Here is a 23064-nt window from a genome sequence, read left to right as displayed (position 1 = left end):
TGTACCAGCCATGGTGTGGCCACAGGACCATGGCAGTGACCATCCCTGTGCTGGCACTGCTGAGGCACCTCCAGCCCTGGGGGCAGTTCTGGGACCCTCAGACAAGGGACACTGAGGGGCTTGAGCATGTCCAGGGAAGAGAATGGAGCTGGGAAGGGGCTGGAGCAGCAGGAGCAGCTGAGGGAGCTGGGGGGGCTCAGCCTGGAGAAAAGGAGGCTCAGGGGGGACCTTCTGGCTCTGCAATTCCCTGACAGGAGGGGGGAGCCAGGTGGGGGTTGGTGCCCTCTCCCAGAAAACCAGCCATAGGACAAGGAGAAATGGCCTCAGGTTGTGCCAGGGGAGGCTTAGGTTGGATATTGGCAAAATCTCTTCACAGAAAGAGTGGTCAGGCCCTGGCACAGCTGCCCAGGGCAGTGGTGGAGTCACCATCCCTGGAAGTGTTCAAAAAACGAGTCAGAGTGGCACTTTGTGATATGGCTTAGTGGGCATGGGAGGATTTGATCAAAGGTTGGACCTGACCATCTTGGATGGTCCCACACAGCGCAGAGCGGGGGCCTCACACGAACCACGGCAGCACCTCCACCCGTCCTCTCCTGGGAGAGCCTGGGATGAGCCTCCCACCCCCTCCCAGCACCCCGCTCCCCGCCGGTGCCACTGACCTGCGAGAAGAGCAGGTACCCGCACTCGTCGCAGGGCAGCATGTCATCCACCAGCACCGTGGTCCAGGTGCCGTCCTTGCACAGCCGCACCTGGTAGGCGCCCTCGGAGCACAGAGTCCTGGTGATCATCACCCTCTCCACCAGCTCGGGCCGCTCGGCCAGCACGGCCAGGGCGCTCAGGAACCTGCCAGCGGGACGGGACGCGGGGCGGCCTCAGCGGGGCAGGGGCGGGCAGCGGGCACAGCCGCCCGGCCATGCAGCGCGCGGGAAGGGGTGAGGCAGAGCATGGGCTACGTGCCTGGGGGCATAAATGGGTTTGAGTAGGGCTGGGGGGGCCGAGCTGGAGCTGGAAGAAGGGGGGGGAAGGAGGAAGGGGCAGGGGGTGTCAGCCTGGCTCGCTCCCCCTTACCAGCAGTTTCCCAGCAGGCCCTGCAGGATGTCCGAGGGCCTGGGTGTCCGGAACACCGACCACTTCACTGACCGGTCCTTGAAGATGCTGCAGTTGATTTCGTGGGGCCGCAGCCACTGCTTGACCCGCTGCTGCACACTGTCACCTTCCGGGAACCCCACGGACTTGGGCCCAGGGGGGAAACTGTCATCTACAAAATTCACTTTGTTCTGTGGGAGCAAAAGGCAAGGAGAGCATCAGCTGGGGCCTCTTGGGACTGGCTGGGCACAGGGAGCTCCCCAGTGCCCCCTCAAGAGTGAGAGCAGAACTCCCAGCCCTCCCACCCGGCCCAGACAGACCCTTCCCAGCACTGCAGGGCAGCAGGGCCGGGAGAGGTGTCTGCAGAGCTGGGAGAGGTGTCTGCTGGCAGCAGCAGGGATGGTTTTTGTGCTTCAGGTCCAGTGTTCAGCCCTGCCAGGGCCAGCTCACCTCTCCAGCCCCAAGCTCCAGAACAGGACTCCAATCTGCCTTTTCCTGTTTCACAGGAGCCTCCCTGGGCAGGGATTGTCTCACACCTTGTGCTGGTGCTAAAAGCTGGGCCGTGGGGGGCCTTGGCTGCCTCTAGAAGTGGCAAAGCCTGCAAACAGCAACCCTGCGAGGAGCCACCTGGCAAAGCAAACACTCCTCAAGCCGAGCCCTGTCCCTGCTCTGGAGGGGACACGCTGGGCTTGGCAGTCCCGTGCCAACCCCCAGGCACAACCATGGGGGACGTGAGGGGCAGCTTTCACAACTGGATTCAGCCAGACAAGCAATTCCAGAGGGAGGGTATCCCAGGTCGGAGCCCTCCTGCAATAGCTGCTGTGCAATAAATAAATAGGATGGATGGAAGGGCAAGTGATCCCGGAGGCATCACCCACATGGATGGTAACACACAACACCAACTGGAGAAGGGCAGCTTTTTCAGACAGTCTAACAAGGGGTGAAATAAGAACAGGTGTTTCTTTGTTATTGTTAATTAAATTAAATTAAATTCTTTCAGCAAAAGCTGGCTCTCATTTAAATTAGCTTTATGCACACCAAACTAGTAGTTGTCCTCCTCTTTGTGGCAATGCTATGTGAATGCTTCCTTTGTGGGGCCTCAATTAGCACCTCCAGCTTCTCTCTTGCAGAGGGGTGTTTTTCAACTCATAGCTGTCATGTCCCAGGGTGTGCTGCTCTCTCAGGGGAACATCTGCTCCCTGCAGCTGACGAGAAACCACCTCTGCCAGCAGCCTCATCTCGTCACATCCTGGCCTCACACGGCCCTCTGGGCTCCTACACGGCCCTCTGGGCTGCTCAGGAACCTGCTGTGCAGGGCCACACGGACACAAGGGAGGGGATTCTCCCCTCTACTCTGCCCTCCTGAGACCCCACCTAATACTGTGTCCAGCTCTTCGGGACTCAGCACAAGAAAGATGTGGAGCTTTTAGAGCAGGTCCAGAGGAGACTACAAAGATGCTCCAAGGGCCGGAGCCCCTCTGCTCTGGAGACAGGCTGGCAGAGCTGGGGGTGCTCACCTGGAGAAGAGAAGGCTCCAGGGAGACCTCAGAGCCCCTTCCAGTACTTGAAGGGTGCTTATAAATAAGAGGGCAGGTAGTGATAAGACAAGGGAGAACAGTTTTAAACTAAAAGAGGAGAGATTTCGGTTAGCTATTAGGAGAAGATTTTTCCCTGTGAGGGTGGGGAGGCCCTGGCACAGGTTGCCCAGAGAAGCTGTGGCTGCCCCATCACTGGAAGTGTCCAAGGCCAGGTTGGACGGGGCTTGGAGCAACCTGGGCTAGTGGAAGGTGTCCCTGCCCATGGCAGGGGGTGGAACGGGATGGGCTTTAAGGTCCCTTCCAACCCAAACCAGTCTGTGATTCTGGTGGAAGAGGTCAGCTCTGCTCTCTCCCAAGACTGAAGAGAAAGGGTAAAGCTAATAAGGGGACCACACACTGAGAAGAGCTGGAACAGGCACCTCTGGAATAACAGAGGAGGGAAAGCCCACTGCAGGAGCTCAACCAGAAATCCTGACAGGGAGCAGCATGGGCTGCTCCACATGACATGGGGCAGGGGAGAACTTGGCCAGCCTGACACTCCTCTGGGGAAAGGATGAACAGCCTGGGAACTACTGGGACAGAAGGAAGCTTGGAAGCTGCCTCACACACTGGCCTCTACAGAAACATTGGTGGGAGGCTGCAGGGACACTGGGAGCAGAGCAGGCATGAGGGTGGGAGCAGCACTGTCCCCCCACTGCTGCCAGGCCTCCCTTGGACTGCAGAGACTCCTCTAAACAGTGTCAGAGTACAGAAGAAATTCAGTTTGAGGGGGATTTTTGGGGGATAGCCCACGCTGATCTAACAGCACAAGGGGCTCAGCCAAGGCTCTGACCCAGCAGGATGGGGCAAGGCAGGCTCCCCTTCCTGGCAGTGCCAAGCTGCTAGTTCAGCCTAGCCATCATCATGATTCATCCTTCAGGCCTGATTCCTGAAGTAACAGATGTTCCCTGCCTACAAAAGAGGTTATTCACTTGCTTAAAAGAAGGGGATAAGCAGAATCTGGGTCTCTCTGTTATAAAGACACCCACGCCTGTTAGCATGGACATGCAGCAATTTTAAAAGCCCAGAACCCCAAAACAGGATCATTGTCAGAGCTTCCCCCCAAGACAAATATCTCTTGTCCCTGGACTGTGCAGTGGAGACACAGTCATGGACATGCTTCTCAGACCAGGCAGACAAATCCTTGTCTGCACGTCAAAATGGGACTGCAACTCCCTTTCCATCTGGTCCAGAAGAGCTGGAGGCTTCCCCCAGAAGGAGGCCAGAGAAAGCAGCATTCACAGGAGCATCTAATGCCACTCAGGGGAAAAATGGGGCCATCAGAGCTGTGTTTGAGGCTGAAACCCAACCGATTGAGCCAGACATTTCACAGTGGGAGGGGAGGTACTGGCACACACTCCTGAGACCCTCGACTGGAGCCAGGCTACAGCCAAACCTCAGCTGGCCTGCCCAGAACACGGGGGAGCCACTTGTGCTGCACCTGTGCATTCACAACACCCAAACCAGAGCGCCAAGGCCCAGCTCGTGGCTCTTAAACACCTGCAGTTGCTGGCAGTGGTACCAGTTCCTCTGCCTGCACCCCTGCCTGTGCCCTGAGTTCCTGCCTGCTGCACCCCAGACTTCTTGCATCCGCAGGTCACAGCTGCTGCCCACAGACAGTGGTGCCACCAGCAAACCTGGGCACACTCTTCCCCAGCCTTCCCCACTCTTGGAACTGTATGACCACATCAGGGTGTCCCCTTCATCCCAGATGTTCTCTCTCACTGATTTAAAATATCGCGAGGTTTCAGAGTTAACAGGTTTAGCACTAGGTTTTAGACTTCCTCATCCTTGGACCAGGAATGGACTGTATGGGTTATCTTCACTCCAGAAATTATTCTGCACCAACATAAAATACGACATTTCAGTGTTAACAACCAGCACCCAGCTGTTGCAGGTGAATATCTCCTCTGGAACCCCAGACACAGAGGGTCCCTGTGCCAGGCAATGCTCCAGACCCACGGGGGAGGCACAAAGGGGTCCCCCCACCAAGTGAAAGCAGGAGCAAGGCTCGCTCAGCCAGGACTCACCTCCCGGCAGAAGGTCACGATGTTTTCCCACAGGGCTTTGGCCTCCCCCTCGTCCGTCTGCCGCCTCTTCTCCACGTGCATGCTCTCCCTCCTCTTGAGGGGCTTGAGGCCCTTGCGCTGGGTGATGTACTGCTGGGGGGTGTGGCAGGCCCCGCAGTGCTTGGCCTTGCCCTCGTTGAGCAGGGTGCAGGCGGGACAGGCCCACTGGCCCGGCCTGTCCTGCCCGCCGGGCAGCGGGGACGGGAAGAGCCGGGCGACCTTGCGGGCGGACGGGGCCTTGGAGCCGCAGGAACAGCCGCCCCTGTCGCCGCAGTCGGGGCAGCGCGGGGCCGGCTCTCCCGGCGGGCCGTGCTCCTGGAAGCCGTGCAGCTTGGAGGAGCCACACACCTTGCACTTCTGCGCCTGGGTGGGGTTCTTGAGGGTGCACTTGGAGCAGGACCAGGTGGTGAAGTCGGGGCTGGAGGGGCTGCACGGGGTGAACCTCACCGAGTCGCCCACCACGTTGATGGTGTCGCTGCCCTTCTGGGTGCTGCAAACCTCGCACTTGCCGGCCCCGGCCGAGTTGAGCAGGGAGCAGGAGCTGCACTTCCAGTGGGACGGGCTGACCTCCATCTCCTCCTCCAGCACGCTCAGCCGCTTGTTGGACAGCAGCTCTGGGAAGCGGGCGGCGGGGGCGGCCCTGGCCTGGCTCTGCGGAGAGCCCTTCTGCCCCGTGGCGCTCGGGGCCGCAGGCTGGGGGGCTTCAGGGCCTGGCATCTGCAGCTGGGGGGGCACCTCCCGCCGGCTTCGGGGCACAGGGTTGTTCTGCAGCCCCGGGGAGAAAGGGCTGAAGGGTGGTATCTTCTGGGCCTCTTGTTCCATAGCCACGGGGCCCTGGGTGGCCGCGGCATCGCCATCGGAGATCTCTGCGGAGACTGAAGGCTGTGGGGTGGAGGGGACCACGTGGAACCCGGCCGGGGTGATGACTTCAGGGACGACCAGCGCCTCTGGGGGGATCTTGGGCAGGGAGAGCTTGCGTGGGCCCCCACAGGCGGAGCAGGAGTTGGCCATGGGTGTGTTGTGCAGGGTGCAGCGTTGGCAGGCCCAGCCGCTCTCCAGCTCCGCTTCATCGGGGCTCTTCCCCTCCGAGTCCTCACTGCTGCTTTCTGCCTTGGCAGCCTCCTCCTTGGACGTGCCCTTGGGCTCCACGAGCACGGCGGGCTTGGGCAAGATGCCGTTGATGACGGGCAAGGGGGAGCCACTGGGGCCTGGCTCGGGGGTGAAGCCACACACCTCACAGGTCTCCTTGCCCAGAAAGTTCCTGAAGGTGCAGCGGGCACAGGCCCATTTCTGTTCCTCCACGCTGAGCCGCAGGATGTGGTTGAGGTCGGGTTTCTGACGAGGGGCTTCGCAGATGGAGCACTGCCGCTGGCCCACGGGGTTCAGGAAGGTGCAGCGGGTGCAGGACCACTCACGGACGGCAGCCATGGAGCCGGGAGAGTGGGAGTGGCTGCAAGGAAGAAGATGACAGTGTGAGGCCAAGGCTATGGGCATAGTCAGGACCTTGCTTCCAGGAAGAGAACAACCAGCAGTCCAGTCACTGTTCTCCAGGCACCTGTTCCTCTGGCATTGACAAATTCTCCAAGTGCATGGCAGTGCACCGGCTTTCACCCAAAACACTTGAGGGAGGGCACTCGAGCAGCCCACTGATCCTGCTCTCATGGTGGGGGTGTGCCCCAGTGAGCACACACACCATCTCTGTACTCAGCCTCAGCAACTTTGTGTGTCTGCAGATCATCTGTAACTCTGGAGTTAAGAGTGACACCCTGTTTTGCCTTTTTGCTGTTCCCAGCATCAATTCTTTCCTCCATCTCTACTCCAGCCCAACTCTGTCTCACTTTCTGCTCCTATCTCCCTCCTGTCCTTTCAGCTCCCCACCACAGGCATATCACTCATCCACACTGGAATAACCATGTTATCCCACACCAGACACCACCAAGCCAAGAAAGGCAGGTTGTGGTGTACAGAGGTGCTTCTACCTGGCTACAGGTTTCAGGGCCAGAAGCCTGGCCAGCCAGCCCAGGAGCAGCAGCTGAAGCTGGTCGTGGTGCACCGGTGCCAGGACACCTCATCAGCAGCTTCCCAGCTCAGCAAGGAGGGGTACCATGTCCCAGCTCCAGCTGCCTCCCCACTTACCTGGGAAGCACAGAGGCCACAGAGCCCTGCAGTCAACACCAGCCCTCAGTTTAAACCTCCAATGCTGCCTGGGAATGCCGGAAACCCTGTTGGGAGAACAGGTCCAATGTGCGCCTGAGCCACCTCTTCCCAGGGCAGGAAGTCACAGTTTTGTTTTCTGGGCAGGTTCAATTTTCAGAAAGTGAAGCACAGCAGCAGCGCCAGCTCCAGGGGCCACAGCAACCTCTGGGTTGCAGGGAGCAGCCCTCCCAGTGCTGCCACATGTGCACACATTCGGAGAACCACAGAAGGAATCCCAGCTCTGCATGGTGCCCTTTGTCCCTTGCTCGGGGTCATTTCCTGGAGCTTGGAGCAAAGGCGGGGCTGAAGCAGAGCTTTCTGCTTCCTCCTCCTCCACACAAGGAACAGCTCTCCCTCAGGTAAAAGTGCAGCACGAGCCCAGAGCCCTTCCTCCGTGCACTCCTGCTCCCAGACAACGTGGTTGAACCCAACCTCGAACCCAACCTCCAGGCCAGCTGTGCTTCTCTCCAGCAGAGCAGGTCCCCTTCCAACCCCTTCCACCCTGCTCTGCTTGCCTGAGGTCATGGACAGGGCCAAGTCTGCAGAAGAAGCCACCAAGTCCACCCCATGCCCTCAGCTCTTCCTGGGAACAGCAAATTCAGGCCTTCACAGACCAAGGAAATACCAGCCATGGGAGCTGCACCTCATGGGCTCACCATGGGCTTCCTCTCCAGCATCCCTTCAACAATCCAGTTCAATCACCACGCTGGCTGGAACAAAGAAGGGAAGGAGAACATTTAATGCCACAGAGGGCAGGTGCAGAAAGCTCCAAGATGCCCATGGAAGGACCTGGGTCCTGGCTGGTCTCCAGAGTCCCCAGTAGCAGCACCTGCACATCCAGCTTCCCAAGGCACTGAGCAGACTGCAATGCAGCAGCAGGGTCTGGAGGGGACATAGGATGCAGCCAGAACCCCCATGGGGAAGAGGATGGTGGCTCTCCCTTTGCCTGCTACACGAGAAACTCTCCTGGGAACACTCCAGCAGCAGCAGCAGCAACCCAACCATATTTTCAGACCACACTCTACAGCCACTGGAAGAGCAGCTCTGCCTCACAGAGATCAGATATAACCTTCATCTCCCTTCTTAAATCAAACACTTCTCTAAATAAAGCCTGAAATCAAGAAATCCATTTTATTGCAAGAGAGAGCTTGAAAATTCATTCTGGTTCATATACCGTGCCTGCATCGTTTGAACTTTGCAAGGTATTTATTTACTGGAGTTATTCCCAGCTAAGAGAAATACAAACATTGATTTTTCTGCCTCAAGTCCTACAGCTGAGAGCCACTGCACATAGCTCTCCTGTGTGGCAGCACCATGCCCACAAGGACTGAAAGGGAGATCATTCCTCAAGCAGAGAAGGAGAAGGAGCTCCGTGCCCGGCTCCGGCAGCAAACGGGGCCATGAAGGGCACTGTGATCCTGTCACATCCATTTGTCTTACTGGGTGAGGTCCATCAAACCACAGGCATCAGCAAAAGGCAAGTGAAGCCTGTCAGCAATCTGTGCCATCCATGGCCATCCTCCTGCAGCATTCCATGCTGTTCCCCACCATACACTGTGCTGCCTCCAAAAAACCCACCTCTAAATGCAGATGCCACAGTGCTTCCAGAGGGTCTGGACATCCAGCCACCAACCCTCCTGCTGCACACATCCCTTTCACACACTGGTCCTACCCAGCAGGCAAAGGCTCCTGGCAGTGCCACCACAGGACCATGGAAAGAATCACTTTATCCCTTCCCATAGAGAAGGGAAAACCCAGGATAACCTAAAAGGCAGAAGTACCACACAAGGGGACAGTGGGATGAGCTGCATCACCAGACTTGTTTGATGTGGTGTCAGGGATGAGCTGCAGGCTCAGGAAAGGCAGCATCATTTCACTTGGCCAGGCAGGAGACTCAGGCTCAGCAGCAGGAAGAGAGGCAGGAGCCAGGACACTGCAGTGCTCTCCTCTAAGCTGTGACACTCCTGGGCTACACTGTCCCCCTCCTGGTCCCTCCTCTCCCCCCATGCCACAGGAGTCGGCTCCTAACACTGCCCAACTGCTGCTGAGATTTCCACCTACTTGACTTTCTCAGGAAAACAAGCCTTCCAGAAAGGCCATCAGCTCTTCCCTCCAAGGTCCTGCAGTGGCCAGGCCACCAGTGTGACAAGCTTTGGCAGGAGACTTCCCTGCCTGCTGTTGCACCATATCATGTTACCCAGCAGCCACAGTTTTCCCTGAAAACTAGCAGGAAATGCACGGAATTGGGAGAGGACATGGGACACGAATCTTCAGCTGTCCCCCACAAGATACCAGTCCCCTAGACTTGGTGACCAGCCCACAGCCTGCTGCCCCCAGACTCCTGCTAGGGCTCATGGACAGTTCCAGTCCCTGCCTGGAACACCAGGCTTAAGTTAAAGGTCCAAAGATCCCAGAGGGACCAGGTTGGAACCTGTCTTTCCATGGTCCAACTCATATCACCACATGGTGGATCGTGGCAGTAGCCTCTGGCCCACAGCAACACCTTCCTCACAAACTCAACCAGCAGGAGAAACCCAACCACAGCCTGTCCACGCTCCGTACTTCTCCCTAAAGAGCCTGGTTGGCTCCTTTCCCAGCAGGCAAGTGAGGAAACAGGGTTGTGTGCAGCACCTATTCCCCAGGCCCATCTGCTGTGTGCTAACACACACTTGCTCTCCAGCCCCAGCAAACACAACTGAGATAAACAGCGCCTGCCACCTTCCCGGTGCCTGTGGGAGAGGAGCTCCTCCAAAACCAGCCCTGCAGTCACCCACCCACGGCAGGGCTTTTCTGGGGGACACTTCACTGGGAGCACGATGACACGAGGTCCCACAGCCTGGCAGCAGGGAGCTGCTGGAGGCTCTTCTGGGGTGCACACAGCAAGGAAAGGGCAACAGTGGTACAACCCCACACCTCCAGCAGCACGGATGGGGCTGGATCCACACCTCCAGCAGCACGGATGGGGCTGGATCCACACCTCCAGCAGCATGGATGGGGCTGGATCCACATGGCTGTGCTGCTCACCGCAGCAGCTCTCCCCAGCCAAGACAGGAGACATCAGCTGGCAGGAGGCAGCACCGTGTTGGCAGGAGTGCCCCTACCCTGGCAATCACAGCAGTGTAATTATCATGCTTAAAAAATAATATAGAAGGTACTCAACCCAGTAGGCAGCTTTCAGCACGCTGAGCAGGTCCCAGGGAACCTCACTGCTCCAGGGATTAAGAAGGTTCCAGCTGGTCACCTTCCAAACCCACCTCAGGACAGTGATATCCCCCTCCCAGGGCTCTGCTGAGAGATGAGTCTGCTGAGCCTGAGTGTCCTTTTGCTACAGAGCCCTGGTTCCTATGCAGCCATCAAACTGGCCAGGGGTGTCCACCACCTCTGGGTGCCACCTGGGACCAAAGACTTTTCTGAAGCAGGACAGAACAGGAAGGAACAGGGTAGGGAAGGAAACCAGGAAGTGCCCAAAAAGCTGCAGTTTGCGTTTTTCCTGCTGGCAAGGAGCTGGGGGTGTGCCAAGGCTGTGATGTGCAGCCAAGCTCCAGGGCAGGAGGTGGCTATCAGCCCTGGGCAGAAGCACCTTGGAACTGCCAGAGAACGGCTCGAGGTGACCTGGGCACCGGAGCGAGAGATCCCAGGGCTCTGCTGCAGAGCCCACATGGCAACAGGATTATAGGAGCCTGTGTCAATCACACAGCAACACAATCAGGCTGTTTCTTTAAATAAAACTCCCTACCAGAGCAGCTAAAGCCTTAAAACTTACTGCTTCAGTTCTCCCCTGCAATAAATAAACAAATAAATAAAAAATCAATTGTTCCAGTCAGCAATCCCAACCCTGAGCTCTCTGACACAGAACACATTCCAGCAAAATCCTCATCTGACAAATGCAGGAAAAAGCACTACAGCTTTGTGAAGGAAAAGAAAAATCACCAAAAAAACCTAAACAAAACCCTGTCCCAATTGAATCCCTTCCCCTCCTCCCCATCCAGCTGATCATTAATATCTCCAATTTAATTTTCTTTCAACAGCACTGCAAACCCTGACCTAAGAGAGGACTGCTGAGCCTTCTCCCGCACGGACCTACCACATCTCCAGAGCAGAAGCCCCCCCATGCCCGTGCAGGGAGGGGTGCAGGAGGTCAGGAAGCACACGGCATCTCTCTGCCAGTTGGACTGTTAGGAGGACACGTGGGTTGGGCTCATGAAACCGGGCAAGGAGATGCTGTTGGCTGAGCTGACTCACTCTTGCAGAGCCAGGCAAGGGCTGGGAGGCTGGACCAGGAAGGTTGCAGCAGATATACTGGCAGAGCAACACAGAAACACCAGGAACTGGGACTTTCCACTCAGTACAAGTTTCTGTAGGAGCATCAGTGGAGAAAAACAGTCTCTGATTCACACTTCGGAACCCCCAGGGCTATAAAGTAAGTGTGGCCAGCTCCATGCTGGCACCATCCAGACAGGGCAGGTTGCATAAGGACTTCCAAATCCTGCCTCCAAAGTGAAGCAAGAAAATAAAACAGCCTTTAACACCAGTGACCTTCACCCCATTCTCTCAGGACACTTCTGGGTTCCTTCCAACTCAGGATATTCTATACTGGAGAGACCCAGACAAACATAAAGCACCAGAAGGGTCCTGTCCCTTTGCCCTCTTTTCCCTGAGCAAGGGGAGAGACAGCAAAGAGAACCCCCCCTAAACTCACCCATGCTCTCCTAAAGCTCCATCTCAAAGTGACCAAGTCAGGCAGTGCCAGATGGACCCGCTGCAACAGCACAAATGTCCCAAAAAACAGGGGTGCACCTCTCCACCTGTGGGCAAAGGCAGCACCCCACTTCCACTAGAGCAAGAGTGGAGGATCCCAGGACAACTCAGGTCAGAAGAAACCCCAGGGGGTCTCCAGCCCAAACTCCTGCTGCAAGCTGCATCTCTTAAAGAGATCACAACAGGTTGGTCAGGTTTAGACAGTGTGCTCTTGGAGATCTCCAAGCACAGAGACTACACAACCCCTCTGGGCAGTGACCTCAACTGACTGACTGACTGACCTTGGGCAAAAATGCTTCTCCTTATAGCCAGTCTGATCCCCTCCTGGTCCATCCTATGCTTGTTGTTTCCTGTCCTCCCACCCCACGCTGCTGTGAAGAGCCTGGCTCTGTCTTCTGGATGATGTCCCTGTAGGTATTGGTGGAGCTTCTCCAAAGCCTTCTCTGCTCCAGCCTGAATGAATCACAGACTGGTTTGGGTTGGAAGAGACCTTAAAGACCATCTCCTTCCATCCCCTGCCATGGGCAGGGACACCTTCCACTGGCCCAGGTTGCTCCAAGCCCCATCCAACCTGGCCTTGGACACTTCCAGGGATGGGGCAGCCACAGTTTCTCTGGGCAATCTGTGCCAGGGCCTCCCCACCCTCACAGCCAACAATTCCTTCCCAATATCCCATCTAACCCTGCCCCCTGGCAGTGGGAAGCCATTCCCCCTTGGCCTGTGACTCCATCCCTTGTCCCAAGTCCCTCTCCAGCCCTCTTGGAGCCCCGTTTGGCCCTGGAAGGGTCTCCCTGGAGCCTTCTCTTCTCCAGGTGAACCCCCCCAGCTCTCCCAGCCTGGCTCCAGAGCAGAGGGGCTCCAGCCCTAAGTGATCAACTTAGTGACCTCTTCTGGACTCGCTCCAGCAGGTCAATGTCCTTCTTGTGCTGAGTTCTTGAATGACCTCAGCTCCCTCATCCTCTCCTCCAGCCCCCTGACCATCCTAGAGCCCCTCCACTACTACTGGGAGCAGTCTCACACTACAACTCTCTGAATGACACTCCTGCTCCCCTCACAGGGCACTGGGGAAGTCTTTGGTACCTTATGGGATGGAGCAGCCCCCCAGAATGGGGCTGGGGACTCACACCTTCCCCAGGGCACCTGCCAAAGTGCTGAGGGAGCCCCGGATGTAAAGCTGCTACAAAGCACAGCTTCATCCAAGCAGAACTCTGCCAACTCCAAAAGCACCACCAGATCAGCCTTCTGGTGACTATAGAGACAAAGCTGTTCTAAGAAACTCTTGCTAGAACAGCTTGGCTTTATCACCACGTCTGACACCTCATGTTGTTCCAGGCACCACCACCACAAACACAACCTGCTGCACTGCCCAGGACAGGGACCAGCACTGGCCCCCCAGCAGTTCTGTAACACCCAGGACATGCAGCCCCCTGTGTGAAGCAGCACTAGGATCTGATCATCACACTGAGGTCAGGAGAGGAATGAAAAAAACAACTCCAAAGAGGCCATCACCTTCTTCATGCAGCCTCTGACACCAGGCAGCTCCTTCAGCCAGGACTGGAGCTGGGACCTTGTCTGAGCTCCTTTTGTTCCTTCATCTGGTGGAAGGGAACCACAACAACTACAACTACACACACTCCTCCTGTTGTTGAAGCACTTGGGGAAATAAAGACTTCTGGATCCTGAAATATTAATATTTGAGTGCTCTGGAGCTTTATCATATATTTATATCTGCTCTCACTCTTTAGTGTCGATCCAGGACAAACTGTCAGCAAGTTCCCAAAAAAACAGCTTAGATCAGGGAAGGTAAAACAGTTGAGGGACCAGCCCATTCCCCTTCCATGCCAAACTCTCCTCTGGCCAGGACACCTCTTCTTTCAGGAGGTTACCTCCTCCCAGCCCAATATCAGAGCTCCTGACCATTCACTGGGGCAGGACAATTACATTTACACAGAAAATGGCATTTTCCACTGGTAACAAGCTGCAACGATTTGAAGCAGGAGAACAGGCTTCATTCTGTTTAATAAAGCAAACAGACAAAAATCCTTCATCAAAGCAGAAGAGAGGGGAAAAAAGGTCTAATTCTGCAGCAGGAGACCATGCAAGGGTGAGCACTTAATGGTGAAGGGGGCATTTAAGACCCATCAACACTACACAACTCTCCCCAAAAGGTGCCAAGAGGCTCAGACAGACACTAAGAGTTTCCCAAGCACTCCAGTTCCTGGGAATTTCTTGGTCCCCTTTCACCAAACCTCAGAGGGTTCCTGCACAGTTTCTATTTAGCTGCTTCTTTTCCTACAGTGGACACAGCTCGGGCAGCTCAGATGTGCTCCAGCAGCCAGGGAGAGAAGAGGCTGGGAGTTTTAATGAGAAGTTCTCAGGGGAAAACTGAACTCTGCTAATGAGAGTTCTGAGAGAAAGAACACTGGCCCTGTCTGTATGAAGTGCACTCAGCAGTAGAGTTTTCTGGCAGCCAACAAAACCACAGAACATGCTCTCAAACTGCAGCTTTCCCTGCAATTTGTCATCACCTCCCCAAAAACAGAGCTTGCCTGTCTGAGGACAGGTGTTAGGGGTGAGAGGGGACATCTTGCTGTGGGATAGGCAGGAAAGGATTTCATAGCATCACAGAATATCCTGAGTTGAAAGGGACACACAAAGATCACAGGGTTCAACTGATGGACACCCCAACAATCCCACCATGTGCCTGAGAGTGTTGGGCAATTCCAAGGTAATGCTCAGTAAATGTAAGTGCTTGGAAAGGATGCAAGTGGGACAGAGAACACACTCCTCTACCCTTGCCAGCCAGGAAGAGACCCCCAAGGAATGTGTCAAGAGTGTGGTGGGAAACAGGAGGAGAGCAGAGGCACAGAAAGCTCCTGTAACACACACCAAAGTCTGGCTTTGATGGTGGAAGGAAGTTGAGGAGACAGTCATTGCTTGGAGAGTCCTCTTCATGGCCAAAATCCCTGGGTTTGGCTCTGGAAAAAGGAGGGAAGGAGCAGAGTCTTTGAAGGGTCTGCCCATCTGGAGTTCATAGAATCATAGAATCAACTAGGTTGGAAAAGATCTCTGAGATCAAGTCCAACCTTTGATCCAACCCCGCCGTGGTTCCCAGCCCATGGCACTGATGCCACATCCAGTCTCATCTTAAACACCTCCAGGGACGCTGAAGTCACTGGAGTTGCAGAGCCAATGTGCTGCAGGAATGCCAAGGGACACAGCCCTGGAAGGAACACGGCTAACCCTGCCTTCCCTCCGAGGTCAGGGACACACAGGGAGCGTTATCCCAAACTGAGGCACAGGAGACATTGTTCTTCATATGGAAACAGCAAAGCAGAATCAGAATCTGGAAGGCTTGTCTTGTGAGAAAAACAGGCTGTGCATCATTAGCCTTTAATACACCTTAATTGCTCCCGTGTTGTAAGAAAGGAGCTCTCAGAAGCAAACCAGTTTGGCTGGTAGAGCACAGGCACGCTGGGACAAGAGCACCCCCAAAGGCTCCTCAGCTAATGAGCAGGTTTCCCAAATCTCTGCCAGGACAACAAGAACCATCCCTGGGGATATGAACAGCAGAGGCAGACTGAGTATTTCAGAGGTCAGCAAAGTCAAAAGTTTTGCGAGCTCTGGATTCATGAACTTCTGATGAGAGACTGGGTGCCTCACCTCCTGCACCTGTCCAAGGTTCTTGGGATGCAGGGCCCAGACAAAAGCAATGTGGCCTCTTCAAAACCCAGGATGGAGGCTCTCAGCAGCACGGGATCACCACGGGACAGGCTCTGCAGCCCCACAGCTGGCAGGGAACAGGCCTGGGAAGGTCCCCATGGAGCCCCAGCCTTGGGGACAGCCACCAGCACAGCTCAGCTCCTCTCATGCTGCACTGTTTCTCATTAAGATCAATTCCAGCCTGTTGTTATAATTAATAACCTTGTCTTGCCTCCCTGCATGCAAGCAGGGGAAATTTCTGCAGCTGCAATCACACTTCACGTCAAAGAAACCAATTTAGCACAGCACTACTGCTGCCATCATTCCTGTGCTCAATGACTTTATTTACCTTCTCTGTACCTAATTTTCCCAGTCCTGAGTACCTGGGGAAATTAAAAGCAAAAAATATCAAGCTCCAATTGCACCCAAATATTACAGTAGGTGAGGGAAATTTGTGTCCTTAACTCAGGCCTATATTTACTATGGATATGTTTAAACAGGTTCAATTTGACTCAAGGAGGTAATGAATTGAATGGCCTCCATCCATATCTTGCCTTGCTTTAACAACACAACACTGACTAAAATCCACATATAGTGGCTATTTTAACCCACTTAAGAGCAAATACACAAAGGAAGTACAGCAGTTTTATAGGGTCTTGTCACAGTGGCATGAAATTGGTGTAACCCGAGTGTAGAAAGCACAAAGGATCTCTAGTTCTGCTAAAACATTTTGGAATGCTTGGGTGCCAGCAGCTCCCACAAAAGCTGCTCTTTCATGGGGCAAAAGGTCCACAGTTCTCCAGCAAATGCAACACAAGAATTCAAGAATTTAATCTTTTTTGGTTAATAAAAAAACAGACTAGACCTGGAAGACTGAAGGACCCAAGTTTCACTGGATACTTGTAGCTTCAGCTTCTCTCACACTTGTAGCAAGAAAACCCTTTGAGAACAGTGGTTTTGTTCTTCAGAAAGCCTGGTATAAATTGGTTCAGCTACTTTGTGTGGTTTTTATAATTATACTCCATCTTTGGTCTGAGCAGAATGGTTCCCACGTAAAATAAAGTTGTCCAGTAAAATTCGTGAGCAACTAAAGTGGAGAAAGAGTCAGACTCCATGGAAATAACCCCATAGACCAGGAGGATACATCTTACAGAACTGCTGCTGAATAAAACAATTAAAATAAAATAAAAAGATGGCTTGGATAGAAAGGCTCAACCCCTCCCAAACTTTCACTTCCAGCCATCAAAGCAAGGCCTCCACACAGAAAAACTGAAAGCCCACGTGATCCATGACCCAAACAGGGTCTTACCAATGTGTTGTGCACACACAAGGATTATGGGAGCTGCTGTAACAGCTTTTGGACCTTCAGACTCATCTTTAAAGTGAAACCAGGGAAAGTTTCTCTGGACGTAGCAGAAGGGAATTTGGGAATTTAATTGTCTCGAGACTGAAGTCGCACGGGGATCTCCAGCATCCAGTGCATGGCAGTGTCACAGACACCAAACCAACCTCCTGGATGCCTGATTCTCCATGCTGAGATGGCAGGACAAAATCTCTCCATGAGCCACCACGGAAGAGGGCTGATGCCACACCCTGGCAGTGGGAACACGACTCAAACACCAGCTGTGCACACACGTCAGCAGGTGCCCCAGAGCCCCACTCGGCCCCTCACTGATGTTGGGAACAGGCTCAGTACAAATGTGCACAGTGGTTTCACTTCAGCAGCCTCAGCAGGGAGGGAGCTTGGAATTATTCACACGTGGAGAAGCCTGAACACTTCTGAGGAAAAGAACGAAAAATTTCAAACTCTGAAGAGATCCCCCTGGGTAGGAAGGAAGGCTTTGAAGGAAGGGCAGGGGCTCCAAAAAGTTATTTAATCATTCCCTGACTAGCCCATAAATACTTCCCTGCCTTGAGACAGCTTGGGAAACTCCTCAAGAGCCTCTGAAGGGTCAATCCTGGAAGGACCTTCCCTGGTTGGTAACACAGATGGACTGAAACGGTGGCTCAGGGTGAGGGGGGATCAGCTGCAGGGACCCAGACAGGCCACGGGCAAAGGCCAAACAGGTGAGATGTGGCAGAGAGGAGCGATGCTGCTCCCCTGGGCCAGTGTTCAGCCTCAGCTCTCAGCCCACAAAACTCTGGCCCTCTGAATATATTTACAGAGCAAAGGCAGCCCTGACACCAGGACATCAAGGACTGATGGAATACCATGGAACCGACCACGCTCCCAGCAGGGACCAGGAAGACACCTCCAGGATGAGCTGTAGCACAACCCCCCATGGAGCAATGCCCTTTAAACCTCAAGGTGTGCCAGAAGAGGGTGGGAGTTACCAGGAGCCCCAGAACAAACACACCTAGAGCAACATGAAGCCAAACCAGAGCCTGGATGCAGCTTCTCCTCTCACACTCACGAGGGCTCCCAGGTGGACTGGACAAACTGGGAGCAGTTTAGGACTGAGCATGTGGGCAGGACATGTCACACAGGTGCCACTCCCAATTGCCAAGCCTCCTCTGAAGTTAGGCTTTCACAGGATGTATAGAAATCAGGGAACATCAAGAAAAACAGGGAGAGGATTTACAACCAATATACCAGCTCTAGGACTGGGGAGATGCTGGGCAGGAACAACTGGGAGGATGATGTTCTTCAATACTACTGTTGCACTAATTCATTTCAAATCATGGCAGGTTTAATTTAAAAACCCAACAGAATCTATCATGCTTGGGTCAGGAAAAGTGGCAGGGATGGCCAGAAGAGCTCAGAGTGAGAGGATTTCAGGTGAAATTCAGGAGGGAACGGACTAGAGGACATCTCACATCTGGAGAGCAAGGCATGGGACAGGTTTGAGGAGCTGCAGGTGATGCTCTGCAAGACATCCTCATCTGACACTCACTGCCAGCACCACCAGCTCAGCTCCAAAACACCACCCTGTACTTTCAGAGAGTAAATTAAATCCCTTCTTCCCAGCATGAGATGGAAATTCAAAGCTATTTGCTGCCTTTGAGGCCTGAAAGGCAAAATATTGCTGTTGGGGGATGCCATGCAAGTGTGGAGAGGGTTGTCTGCCCCCTCATGTGGCCCTGCAGGGGCTGTAGGGTGGTGGGAGCTATTGCAGCACAGGCACAGGCATGGGAAGGAGGTGGGAGGATGCTGCTGAGCCCCTCTCTCCTTTTGTCCCCCAGTTCTCAGCTCTGCCCATTACCAGCTGCATGGGGCAGGCTCCTATTTGCTTGAGAAACAACCATCTTTTTCCCTTAATTCCCCCAATAAAATAAATCAAGGCACAGCTCCAAGGTGCAATTAAGAGAAAAACAACAGGAATCAAGAGCTTGGTACCTTTTGGGATGGAGGGAGACAGAAAGACTCGTGTTTCTGAGACTAAGGAGAGGGGGCTGCAGCCTGGCAGGAAGGAAGCAGAGCCCCCAGCCTCCTCCTCCTCCTCTCCTGGGGCTTTAACTTGGCCACATTCCCAGTTCCTGGCAGAGCTGCTGCTGGGAGCTCTTCCTGCACAGGAGGACAGTTCTCAGGCCAAGCTCTGCCCCAGCACTGTCCCACACCAGAGCAGGCAGGGCCCATCCCACAGCTGCCAGCCATGCTCAGGGCACCCTGGGCAGGACCTCCTGCATCCTGGGGAGCTGGAAGGCAGCAGGGCACTGTGGTCCATAGCCAGGGGCTGTCAAGCTCTCCTCAGGATGATTAACAGGCCTTAATGAGGAGCTAAGCCAGTCCTGTGCCTCAGGAAAGCAGCTCAAGCTTAATATCTCAGCCAACAAGCTTTGCACTGATCTGCAGAAAGAAAGAAAGATTGCCAAGGGACAGAGGAAGAGAGAGGAACTCTGGCAACTCCTGGCATCCCCAGAGTTCAGTCTGTGGTCAGATCAGGGCATGGCCATCGAGCCACCACAGCTACACTACAAATGTCACTGGGAGCGAGGGGAAAGGAGAGGATGGAGGCTCCTCCCGGAGCCTGCACCACCAACCAGCAAGCCCTGCCATCTCCTGGGTGACAGGAGGTCAGAAGGCAAAGGGCAAACCTGAAAGCCCCCTCTCCTACACGAGGAACCACATCTGCACCCTTCCAAAGAACACCGATCCCAGAGGAGGATCCTGACGCAGAGCAGAGCCCAGGGCAACGTCCCAGATGAACTGGGTCCTGCAGTCTGCACACACATGCACACACTCACTGCCCACCAAGTCCTTGGCTCCACACACAACTTCCAAGTGCACTCACGCTCCCTGCCAGGTGCTGGAACACACACACAGGCCCGGGGCAGCTGCTGTGCTGTGCTGTACTGACCTGGGTGAAGCGGGGCCGAGGGCCTGGCCAGCGTGGATTGCTGAGCTTGGAACAGAGCAAACCCCACCAGCCTCACAGATGGCTCCAGCCCTTCCTGCTCCCGGATCATCCGCAGCTCCTCCAGCTCTGTTCCCCTTCCCAGGTTACGTCAGGTCAAGCAGACGAATGCAAGAGAACACACAATTTGTTGCTGCATCAGGCGTGCTTTGGGGAGCCTATTGCCAACTGCAGCAGGCTCTGCTCTCCTCGCAGGCTTGGGGGGAGGAACAACAAGGAGGGGGGAGAAGCTGCCTCAGGTGCTGTTCAGACTCAGGGCAAACGAACCAGCATCTCCCCCACGCAGCGGGAGGAAGAAGCAATTTATTGTGACAATTGGAGAGAGCCTGCAGCGGGGTTGGCCCTCCCTGTCAGAGCTGGTGAACCACACCGAGGCTGCAGCCCGGAGGGGAGGGTCTGCCAGTCAAGTGGTGTATGCATCACTCCCGGGGGGAAAACCATCAGCAACTCAGAGAACCAGGCTGCAAGAGATCCCTGCTGCTTGACCCTCACACCCAGGGCTGCCAGGGAGCAGCAGGGGCTCAACACGGCCCTCGGACACACCACGGCACCTCTCAGCATCCCCCTCTCCACAGGGGTCGTGTCTTGACCCTTCAGCCTGAAAAGGGGTTGAATTTTTGGGTACAAGTGTCTCTGGGATGACACGTAGGGTTAGGGAGCATCCAGCAATGTGGCACAGGTGGGATGTTCATATTTGCATCTTGAGCTCATAATTAAAGTTCATGTTGGCTGTGGAGAGTTCACAGTCCAGGAAACAGAAGTTCTTAACTTTTAAAGGCCCTGTAACAAGAAGGATCTGGGATGCCAGGTGCCTGAATTAGCCAGGAGAGAACAGGCAGCAGCACAGAAGACCCCTTCTGAAGGAACAGAATTCCAGTGTCCATTTGGTCTCCAGTGAATACACAGACAAGGCTGTGTCCTCCTTAGCTTGCAACACCTGCCTGGCTGCCACATTCCCTTTTTCCACACAGTATCTGGTGAGGTTCCAGACAGAACTGGGACTGATTTCCCACTACAACCTATGAATCACCATCAACACCTGAAAAAAATAAGGCTTCACACCTGCACACACTTGTACATATGTATCTGTGCAGCCCTGTGCCTGCAGGAGATGGTGGTGTTTTGGAGAGCCTTGGATCCTCCTTCCATGGGGCCCAGACAGCAGCCAAGGCACTGACAGACCACTGAGTCTATGACAAGTTCAGAAACTAAACGTGAATTTCTCAAGTCCTGGCAATGCTCCTTCGCCGTCCTCTAAATTCCTCTTGCTCAGTAACAGAACAGTTTCCGAACCTTTGGGTCAATCCAGAGCTGCTCTTTCCAAGCTGCAGGAGCCACGTGTGGGAGCACACACTTCCCTGCATCCCAGAAAAGAAAGCAGCTGGAGTCACATCCGAGCACTGCAACGGGAAGATGAAAGACTTTCAGACACTCCTCTTTTTCCACTGACACTGCCTTTATGGGCCCTTCTCCTGCTCTCCACTACACACACAGCTCCTCGAGCTGCTGATTTGCCACAGGTGCTGAAGTTCCAGATGCTTTTCCATCTTTATTTATTCTATTTAAATAACAGGGACATATGGTTTATTACAGCTATTAAATGGTTTGTGTATGTATGTGGGGGAAACCTTAAGAGAACAAAACATGCATCTGATCCTGGGATTCAGAAGGCTCGTGGGACCTCTGAGCACCCAGACACTGGTGCCTGGCCACAGAGGAGCAGGGCCACCTCTGCCTGCTAACACCTCACCAAGGGCTGGAAATGAGTTTCTAGTTCATCTGCATCACCCCAGGTCCTTCAGTGCTAGCAAGGAGGTTTATACCAGCCCAGGAGAGTGTTAGGAATGCTGTTCCCTTTCTAGGACAGCTGCCACCCCTGAACAGGACAAAGGTCTGAGCTCCAGGACAAGCCCAGTGCCAGGATCTAACCAGGAGATAGAGATAGATAATGGAGAGGATCTCCATTATCCCAATTCACTAACACAGGCTCTGTGCATAAGTTGGGTTAGTGCAGCTGAAAAAAGATATCCCACAACACAGGAGCCCAGCTTCTCTTGGGAGAGGAAAGGATCCTGACAAGGAAAGCTGTCCCAGAAACCTGCTGCCGTGTCCCTCACCCCAGCTGCAGCCATGGTACCACTGGAGGAGCTCAGAGACCTGGGCATGGAGATCCTTCAAGAAGTTTCAATCAACTCTCTCCAGGTCCTCTTTGAAACAGCCCCTGGAGAAGAGCACGGGCTTCTCTTCGAAGGAGGATCTAAGCATGGAGGCACAGAGATCCAGGATGCAGGATCTAAGCATGGAGGCCCTTCAGCTGAGAAAGTGGGAAGGAAATAAAGTACCAATGGGGCTGATTTCAACAGCTGTGTTCTACAGTACAGGCTTTACCTGCTCTCAGCAGGGAAGGGAGAGACAAGGAAAGGAGCAGGAAGCTGAACTCATTAAGCTGCTCTCTCATCTGAGGAGCTGGGACAGCTCCAGCAAGGAGGGTGGACTCGTGGGACCAAAGGACACTTGTTTCCATCCATTTAGCTACCCACACCTGAGGTGTGTTTGAACAATCACTTCAAAAGCAACCCCTGAGGAAAGCGAGCTGGATGAAGAGGAACCTCTACTTGTTGTTTTCATTTCTCTGTCTTTATGCCAATTAAAGAATTTCTTTCTAGGTGAGGGTCTGTGTTCTGCCTCAAAGAGCCCGTGCTCCCTGGAGAACAGAGAGGGGTGAGGTGGTCATGTGGAGCCAGCACTGCAGGGACTGCTGGCCCTGTGCTTCTCTGCAAAAATCCCCCTGCTCCAAACCCCCAGAATCTCTCTGTTTTCTATCACTTCTGCAGCAGGTGCCTTTCCCCTTGGCACCTTGCTTTTCTCACCGGTACATTATACAAAAAGCAAGTTGTGTTGACATCAGGCAGTTATCCTTCTTTCTTTCAACACTTGCCCAGTGTTTGAAGAACCCAACATGGAAAACACCTTTGAAGCGTCGCAGCCAGTCAACAAGCTGCCAAGGCAAAGACATGGTCTGTACTTTTATTCTGGTCTCATAGTCACAGAATCCCAGAATGGTTTGGTTTGGAAGGGACCCCAAAGCTCATCTCCTTCCACCCCCTGCCATGGGCAGGGACACCTTCCACTAGCCCAGGTTGCTCCAAGCCCCGTCCAACCTGGCCTTGGACACTTCCAGTGATGGGGCAGCCACAGCTTCTCTGGGCAACCTGTGCCAGGGCCTCACCACCCTCACAGGGTGGTCAAGCTCAAGCACAGTGGAAAGGGGCAACAACACAGGCAGAGCACTCACCAAAGGAGACAGGATTGGCAGCTGGG

At 54.4% G+C, this 23064-nt stretch overlaps 1 protein-coding gene across 6 annotated transcripts in view; it reads right to left on the bottom strand.

The window, feature by feature from the left end:
- Nucleotides 1-23064, bottom strand: part of CAPN15 (calpain 15) — a 59341-nt gene that overhangs the window by 8322 nt on the left and 27955 nt on the right. For all 6 annotated transcript variants that reach the window (XM_027737975.2, XM_027737976.2, XM_027737979.2 and 3 more), the window contains 3 exons: nucleotides 4694-6182; nucleotides 1069-1277; nucleotides 660-843 (listed from right to left, as the gene is read on the bottom strand). In XM_027737975.2, coding sequence (XP_027593776.1) covers nucleotides 660-843; nucleotides 1069-1277; nucleotides 4694-6182 — 1882 coding nt within the window. The remainder of the gene's footprint in view (nucleotides 1-659; nucleotides 844-1068; nucleotides 1278-4693; nucleotides 6183-23064) is intronic.

The sequence above is a fragment of the Pipra filicauda genome, unplaced genomic scaffold (assembly GCF_003945595.2).
Source record: "Pipra filicauda isolate LSUMZ 115617 unplaced genomic scaffold, ASM394559v2 scaffold319_size1146426_pilon, whole genome shotgun sequence".
NCBI lineage: Eukaryota > Metazoa > Chordata > Aves > Passeriformes > Pipridae > Pipra > Pipra filicauda.
Note: the sequence above shows the minus strand (reverse complement) of the source record. Positions and strands in the feature narration are given on the sequence as shown.